At 38.6% G+C, this 9,533-nt stretch overlaps 1 protein-coding gene across 2 annotated transcripts in view; it reads right to left on the reverse strand.

The window, feature by feature from the left end:
- LOC144976873 (GDP-mannose 4,6 dehydratase 1-like) overlaps positions 1-9,533 on the reverse strand; it is a 110,328-nt gene that overhangs the window by 99,851 nt on the left and 944 nt on the right. For both annotated transcript variants that reach the window (XM_078921417.1, XM_078921416.1), the window contains exon 2: positions 5,412-5,456. In XM_078921417.1, the coding sequence (XP_078777543.1) occupies positions 5,412-5,456 (45 nt within the window). The remainder of the gene's footprint in view (positions 1-5,411; positions 5,457-9,533) is intronic.

Here is a 9,533-nt window from a genome sequence, read left to right on the forward strand (position 1 = left end):
AATGTGTCTAGCAACAATTCCTGACACCACTTGTAGGAATTTCAAAAGGTTAAAGTGTAATTACAACATAATGTGGTTGTAGTAATGGTGGTGGTAGGGATGATGATGTGGTGGTTGTAGTGTTGAGGTTCTGGGGCAGATCATGTGGTGGTGGTTGTAGGGATGAGGATGTGGTGGTGGTTGTAGTAGTAGTGGTGGCAGGGAGTGACGTCAACTCCGTTCTATCTATACGCAAATACGTGCACACCGCTGATAAATGATAATTTTTGGGTCAAATGCGAGAAAGTATTTGTTGTTACTTTACAAAACACACTACAATACCTGCAATCTAGTGGTTATGCAGTTCATAAATTAGACATGAATATCTAACAGCTGGCAAAACATAGTCTATCCAAAGAAAGGGAAAACAATAAATTAAAAATAATTTGAACAATTTTCTTCCGTCACCCTTGCTTATTGTAATATTTTATCTTTCTATGACAAGATTACTTCTAAAAACATAACATGAAGACAGAAGGGGGGTTGAGAGAGAAATGTGGGTTAGGGAGAGAGAGACAGAGAAAAGAGAGAGAGAGAGAGAGAAAGAGAGAGAGAGAGAGAGAGAGAGAGAGAGAGAGAGAGAGAGAGAGAGAGAGAGAGAGAGAGAGAGAGAGAGAGAGAGAGAGAGTTATGAATTGATTTTCTATTTTTCTTTTCCAATCCCTACACAACATCTATTCATCCAAAGACATCACAGGCAATGTGTCACTTTTTACATAATAATATTGTGCCACCCCGGCTGACGCCATAAAAATACGAATGTCACCAACATTTATGCAATGAGCACAGGTGTCAAAATTTGACACAAGACATGATTTTTTCATTGATCTACTGTGGAGCCACTTGAGTGCTTTTCATCTAAAAATTAAATGTTTGACAATGCAAAAAATAGCGGAACATTTCAAAGAAAATCCCAAATTCCTGAGGAAGTTTATCATCACTGGATGATGTGGTGGTAGTTGTAGTAGTGGTGGTAAGGGATGATGAAGTGGCGGTGGTTGTAGTTGTAATAGTGGTAGGGACAATGTGGTGGTGGTGGTTGTAGTAGAAGTGGTGATAGGAATGATGATTTGGTGGTTGATGTAGTGCTGGTTGTAGGGATGATGATGTGGCGGTGGTTGTAGGGATTTTGATGTAGTGGTTGTGATGAGTCTTTTTAAACGGCGGAATTGTCATGGTGATGGGAGGAAGTAAATCACCAATTAGGCGAAAATCCGCCCTTAGGAGGAAGATTCTCAGCCCTGTAGTATCCAAATGATTCAAGGCAGCACTCCAAGTATTAGCCACAAAATTAGATCATTCGTGGCAAAATTCAAAGAGGAACTAAACATGAAAAGTACAACACTCGCTGAATTTTAGCACTGACACGCCGAATTTCGGACCACTCTGCAATACGGCAGGCTGGAGTTAGGTGACACAATAAGTCGTTACCTCCAAGGAGCATCGAATATCAGCACGCTCGGATTCTAGCACGGTTTTTGGCTTCTTCCGAGAGCGTGCTATAGAACCCAGCGAGCACTGTACTTAGGAGGTATTATTGGCAGCAAACTTAAATGATGTATATAAGAATGGACTTTTTTTCTACAGAGAAATGTTATAAAACTCTTGAAAATCAAAAACTGGACTAAGTTACTAAAGTAGGAGTAAACACCGTTATAACCAGATTGGAGAAAAAAAATATGGAAAAAGTCCAAACAAATGCAATAAAACATGTTACAAATGTCTACTCATCCGCCAGTGGAAAAACGGATGCTCACATGCAACAATTATTAGGATGGTTGCCCCATATTAATAACCGCTTTGTACAAAGGGTGAAATCTCTTTATAAGATACTAATAGCGGGCATTGCGGTTTTCTACATCACTTGCGGCCACAAAAACTGTAGAAAATCCCTAAATTGCATTGCGGTAGCAAAATCTGAAGCTTTTATTTTTGCAAATTTTGGAGATTTTGTCAGTTTGTTCAAATTTTCTGCGACACAAACTTATGTTTATAAATGTATCCCAGTTTCCTGTTAAGCTTGGCTAAACTAAAATTGACTTTTTAAATATTTTTATTTGTCTTAAGAGTTATTTTTCTCATGGAAACATAAATACGATGATCTAAAAGCTCAGCAAGGCTGAATGAGGAAGGAAAAAAAGTAGGAGAGTTGAGATGCTATGATTACAAGACTAAATGGTCTTGGCTAATTGGGTGATGAGTGCCAGCCTCATTCGGGTTGAGGGATGTGTGCATGGATGACACAATGAGGAGGGAAGGGAAGATAGACAAAAGGCACAACCCATATTATGGGGGCTATAGCACAAACTCACGTTTGTAATTTCGGTGAATCCAGAGGACTTACACACCTATGAATGCACGTTCTCTGGTGAATATCTGCACACACTACACATTCCAAACGAGTATAGACAGTGGGATTTTTTTGTGTGTTTATTTTGTTTTTTATTTTATTTATTTTATTATTTTTGGCGGCAAGTGAATATAATATTGCGCGATGAGGAAACTAAATGTGACCCTACGCCTCGAAGCGGTATCAAGTCGGGATTTGGAAAACGAAGAAAACCGGTTTTAAAGTGGAAATGGTCAAAATGATCAAATTTCAGTTTTTGGTTGTTTCATAAACTACAATCATTTTTCTACATGAAAACATAATAATTCAACACAAGTATTGACGATAAGCTATATATATTTAAAGTTTAAAAAAGCAACTATCGGTGAAATATTCAAAACAAGAATTGACTTTCTCTCAGAGAGCCACCATTTCCAAGGCTGCACTTGTCAATAATAGTTAATAATAAATACTTTGACCTCAAGCTTTAGCCTCGTTGGTTTTTAAAGTTCGTGTTGCTCTACTTACCACTTGATGCACTTTTAGCACTCTCTCTCTCTCTCTCTCTCTCTCTCTCTCTCTCTCTCTCTCTCTCTCTCTCTCTCTCTCTCTCTCTCTCTCAAACACACACACACACACACACTACAACCACCACCACCGCACTTCATCACGACCACTACTACTACAATCACCACCACCACCGCATCAACACTGCCACTACTACTTCAACCACCACCACCACATCATCTTCACTACCACTACAACCACCACCACCACATCATCTTCACTACCACTACTACTAAAACCACCACCACCACATCGTCATAACTACTACAACCACTACCACTACATCATCATTACTACTACAACCACTGCCACTACTACAACCGCAGTCACCACCACCACCACCACCACCACATCATCATCACTACCACTACTAAAACAGCCATTATGACATCATCATCACTACAACAACAACAACAACAACAACAACAACAACCACCACTACCACTACCACTACTACTACTACTACTACTACTACTACTACTACTACTACTACTACTACTACTACTACTACAACCACCAACACAACATCATCCTCACTACCATCATTATGTTTTGGAGCTTTTCTTCACTTGAAATAAGGAAACTTTGGGGTTGTATTTGGCAATGTGCTCATATATCAGAAAATATTTAATCAGTTATCTATTTCGATCTATACAATATGTAAACACAATACCAAATATCATCCCAACTCCCTTTTTGTGTGTGCGGAAATTCCTCTTTCGGTATTGAAATTCCTCCGAGTGGTGTCTGAAATTCCTGTGAGTCAAATTGAAAATTGGCGTCTCTGCAAATTTTACTATTCCCGTATCTGAGGAGTTATCTTTGCCCCATTGATTTGATTATGTGTGAAAACGGTGCCTCACTTCAAAGTCGAGTTTCTCAAAACTTGGTTTTTACACTCTCCCTACTTCAAACGCACATAGTTGGGCAATGAATAATCAGAATTTCATAAATTGGTATCAAAATTTTAAGCATAATATAAGCTTTGATTGTGTACCAAAAACCCAAAATTGAAAAATCCGACTTAATACCGTTTCGAGGCGGAGGGTCACAAATGGGACATGGAGAGGGAGGGAGATTCTCAGATGCATGATTGAGAGACAACTTGTGAATCCCAGTCGTGCATATCCTGATTGGTGAGTTTATCTTATTTGGACTAGCTCAGAGACGGAGTTTAAATTACTAATGACTTCGTGCAGAAAAATCGGATCGGCCAAAGATTTTATTCTAATCAATAAGTTATCTCTTAAGGTAAATACCGTTTGCAGCCTTCATTTCCACATAATTTTGCACTCCCTGCGAAAGACACGATTTATGCACGTGCTCTAGTTTGCTTTATTGTGTTATGTTGGTGGGACGTCATCGGAATTGGCTCACCATAATGTATTGTTTTTATCGTATTGATCACATAAATGTGATCCTACTGAACTTGGTAAGCTTTCTAGAACAAACCATGATTTATTTTGTCGACGTATTCCAACTAACAAAGAAGTTTTAATGAAGTCTACAATCATATGAGCTGATTTAATATTCATAAATGACAATTCGATGTGTGTTCGATACGAAACATCAATTTTCACAGTTGCTCATATTATGATATCTAGAATGTTATAGTAAAACAAATTAAGTGCATGGTGGATGTGTGTGTGGATGTGTGTGAATGTGAGTATATATATATATATATATATATATATATATATTATATTATATATTTCTATATATATACACACACACATTCACACACATATCCACCATGCACTTAATTCCTTGCCATCTCTCCTTTAGGTCCAAAAGATTCTTAACATATTAAATCGCCAAAACAATCCAGTAAAGAGATTCACTGATTGTTATAAAATAAAATGAGAAATTGCAGATTTTTAAAGTGAAATATTAATCGGGTTAAATGAGAAAGATCAAGTCTTTCATTAAATGCAATTGGTATTAGTTTTATTATCTGCGTGGAAATTGCTCTACAAATCGAGTTATCAGGACCAACGACGTCAATGGACTTAAAAACCATGATGCAGGGCCAGAATATTTGACCCAGAAACGATCCAATTACTCTGTTAATAAAGACAAGACACAACACTCTGTGTTCTGCCTCCTAAAAAAAACAAAAACATAAACAATCTTGAGCTTTTATATAGTACAATGTCCACTAAACGTGCTCAAAGTGCTTTACAAAGGGTCCCTGACCAACAGCAACACGTAACACGTAGAATGAGACATGATGCCTGTTAGGCGATATTACAATTTTATTCGACAGAGACAATGCTGTTAACGGCCAGGTACTCATTTCATACCCGAGTATGGTGAGAGAATGTGAGTAAAAAGCCTTATCCAAGGATTCAACTATGTGTTGAGCGAGGCTTGAACCTAGGACCTTCCGATCTGAAAACGAGTGTCATACCACAAGACCACATACGGCACTAAATCATAATAGTAGTATTGCAACTTCCGGTCATGAACTACTCACCTCATAGCCTTTCTTCAAGAGGAATTCGGCCAGATAGGATCCATCCTGCAATAGATATTTAAAAACCAATCAATAACAAAATAAAATAAAAACCAATTATATATTTATTAAAATAAATAAAGCAAAATCCTTCTGGAAGTCCCAATAGCTCAGTTGGTAGAGCACCATTTCACACACAAAGGGACCAAGATCGATCCCGGGTGCAGTCGAGATTTTTTCTGACCCCTGTCCTTACAGCAGTGATTGGGTAGCTGGGTCCTTTAGATCTGGTGGAAAGTACTTTGCGATAGACGAGCATTATATCCAAAGGGTCGCAAGCAATTATTATTGACCATTTCACGGTATAGAAACTGGGATAAACTCCAGCTCCATTGGCCTAATGGCACTGAAGAAGAAGAAAAGTTCTTTTGATTAAAATTTAAGTCTGAAAAGATGTGTAACACAAAGATAGCCAAGGCAGAATGAAGCGCATAATGGACGGTGCCCCCATTTTGAGCCGAATTAAGTCCCACAACTCTTGTACGCAGAATCCCTGACTACGGACAGAGATGCACATACGAGATGGAAGTCGGTTTGGACGAATTCAATCCCTCGTGGGGGCGGGGACCTACACTCCTCTAAGCTTGGTGAGAAGTTGCCAGGCTTTGATACCAGTAAGAGGAGACACTGGGTAGCTGCGAATCGGCTTCGGTCGAGGAGCTGCCTAATGGCAAGTGCGCTTCATCAGTGGGGACTTTCCACCTGTCCAACATGTACCTGCTGTGGGCAAGAACCTGAGATGGCAGATCATCTAGTCGAATGGTGTGTTGCGACGACGCTACCGGGCGGGTTCGCGACGGTGCACGAGTGCGGACCGGACTTTGCTGATTGGGCCGATCGTCATAACATAGTAGTGTGATAACCATAAGAGGTTGCTGCCAAGGCAGACAGCGAAATATAAGAAAAGCATAAATATCACCTCCCCCCCCCCCACCCCCCTTCCTAGACACGCATAGTGGATCTGCCATTCATAAGATATCAAAAATAGATAAAGACATTTGAAAAAGGAAGTGGTTATTCAGTATCAGATACTGAATAGTGCTTTGCCACTATTCAGTATCCATAAGGAACTCTTTTTCATAGAGAGTGAAAAGTGCGACAATCTCGGTTGAATGGAAATAAACTGTTGACCTACTTCCAGATTGAACACATGCACTGACTGACAGCCCGAATCAAAGCTGTAAAAATATTTTGATCGTAATTTTTTTTTTAATTTCTGCTTTTATGCAATTAACATAGTTCAAAATATCAAAATAAGAGTGGCATTCAAATCCATTTTTAAATGTCTAAATAGACATGATTAAATGTCACTAAGAGTTCAGTGACACCATGGCTTGGTGGATATAAGCTGTTTGACTCTGAGTTTAAGGTTCGAGAGTTCAAATCCCGGTAGGGGTAACTTGTTTTTTTTTCCCCATTATTTTTTTAATTCCTTCTGTCTATTGATATTTTTTAAACTTTTGTTTTTATAATTTTATTTGCTTGTAATATACTTTAATGTTGATATTATACTATTGTACTTTATTATTATTATTATTATTATTATTATTATTATTTATTATTATTATTATTATTATTATTATTTCTACTTACTTACTATTATTATTATTGTTATTGTAATCGTCATCATCACTATTATGATTATGATGATTCTTTTTTTTTTAATCAAGTAGTTGGAGTGATTTTATCAGTTATCGATTTATTACGAATATCTTTTATGTGTTATTATCTCGTTGTTGTTTTTCATTATTGTGCTCTTCTATTGTTCATTATTTTTTAAAATCTTGCTTTTTTTCTGTTTGTCTCATTTGTTGTTGTTGTTGTTCTTGTTGTTGTTTGTTTGTTTGTTTTGTCATCAGGATCATTCCCCACTGTTGTCTACTTCCCATAACTTTCTCAGATGTTGTCAGGTTTCGTCGGGTTTCGTAAAAGAGAAATTGCTTTTATATGAAACTCGCTGAAACCCGCTGAAAACCAGAGTCTCAGGTTCACTCCCCACTGTTTGCCTACTTTCAATAACTGTCGGATATTGCCGGGTTTCGTAAAAAAGTAATTGCTTTTATGTGAAACTCGCTGAAACTCGCCGAAAACCAGAGTCTCAGGTTCACTCCCCACTGGTGTACACTTCCATGAATCTCAGGTTCACTCCCCACTGTTGTCTACTTCCCATAACTTTCTCAGATATTGCCAGGTTTCGTCGAGTTTCGTAAAAGAGTAATTGCTTTTATATGAAACTCGCTGAAACCCGCTGAAAACCAGAGTCTCAGGTTCACTCCCCACTGGTGTACACTTCCCTGAGTCTCAGGTTCACCCCCCACTGTTTGCCTACTTTCAATAACTGTCGGATATTGCCGGGTTTCGTAAATAAGTAATTGCTTTTATGTGAAACTCGCTGAAACCCTCCGAAAACCAGATTCTCGGGTTCACTCCCACTGGAGTACACTTCCATGAATCTCAGGTTCACTCCCCACTGTTGCCTACTTCCCATAACTCTCTCGGATATTGCCAGGTTTCGTCGGGTTTCGTAAAAAAGTAATTGCTTTTATATGAAACTCGCTGAAACCCGCTGAAAACCAGAGTCTCAGGTTCACTCCCCACTGGTGTACACTTCCCTTAGTCTCAGGTTCACTCCCCATTATTTGCCTAATTCTGCGGACAGCTTGGAGTAAAGTTGAGCCTGCCACGATCATCAGTTGTTTTAGGAGGGCTGGCTTTGTTCAACAAGAGGTCCTGCTCACCGATAACAGGGAGACATCTATGGACATAGAGCTGCTGCTATCTTGTCTGAGTGCGGAAAACAACATTGGCCTGGCTCAGTATGTGTCTGTTGATGATGAGGTGATTTCCACAGACCCCAGCAGTGTGGTGACGGCAGCTAGACCAGATGATGATGATGAGGACCTCAGCATGGATCGGCCTTCTGTCAGCTATCCCGTTGTTCAGGACAGCTTGCAGTCGCTCTCGTTGTATGCCATGCAGAGAGGTTGCAGTGGAGAGACCACAAATGCCATGCAAAGTTGGACGCCCTCCTTGAATCTCATCATCAAGGCCAAAAGGTGCAGCATAAAATTTCACATTTCTTCGGAAAAAGTTGATATTATCATTTATCAATGGCCCTTTTTCAGAGCCATCCTTTAACATCAGCCCTTTTCAGGGCCATACTTATTCAAGATTGACTTGCTTTGTTCACACGCATTTTTGCTCATTCGGTTACACTCTGGTTAAGTTGATTTCAGTTAAGTCAATTTTTTCTTGTTACCCTGGACATCATCTTATCCAGAGTATACTGTAATGATAATAGATGACACGTGTATAGTGCATTTATGGAACAACTTACATGCTAGTATCAGCTTCTGAACAATATTGGGGCCTTTAAAGATGTACTACAGATGATGCGGATGGTACCATCATTTCTTTATTTTAAATATGCAATATCAACAGTAAAGCCTCGCCTGAGTTGGCCAGCTAACATGCAGAAGTAGTTTTGACCTTGCTATCATTATTATGATAAAGCAAATAGGACAAAAAAAAAAGCATTTATCACCCATTCAAAAGAACTTCAGTGTGAGAAATTTGGATGTAATCTTTGATAATAATATATAGATGGAAATACACATTAAACATAGTGTAAGATTCTGCTATTTTAAATAGCACTACTCCGAAAACCCTTGTTTCCTCATTTTTATTTACCGGATTTGAAAAAATGATTCCGCTCTTTTCTGAAACTACATAAACTCATAGATTCTGCTAGAATCATACTTTTTTTTAAATGTCAAGAGATCATACTAAACCAATGTTTTGTTTTAGTCTATATTACTACATTAACTACCCATTTAAGTAAATAACTAATAATCAAATAAAAAATTGTTCTTTACTTTTTATGCAACCATAACACCACAATCCCCTTCTCAAACATTAAGATAAAGTAATAAACTGATCACCTCCTTTTAAATGTACCAAAGAAATTGTATTTAAGGGTGGGGGGGGGGGGGGGGAGAGAGAGAGAGAGAGACGGAGGGAGGAGGGTAGAGGGAACCTTTTTAATTGAACTAACACTAACACAAGGCCGGTTTTACAGTGATT

The sequence above is a fragment of the Berghia stephanieae genome, chromosome 7 (genome assembly GCF_034508935.2).
Source record: "Berghia stephanieae isolate SIO BIC M18660-M18661 chromosome 7, UCSD_Bste_1.3, whole genome shotgun sequence".
Lineage (NCBI taxonomy): Eukaryota > Metazoa > Mollusca > Gastropoda > Nudibranchia > Aeolidiidae > Berghia > Berghia stephanieae.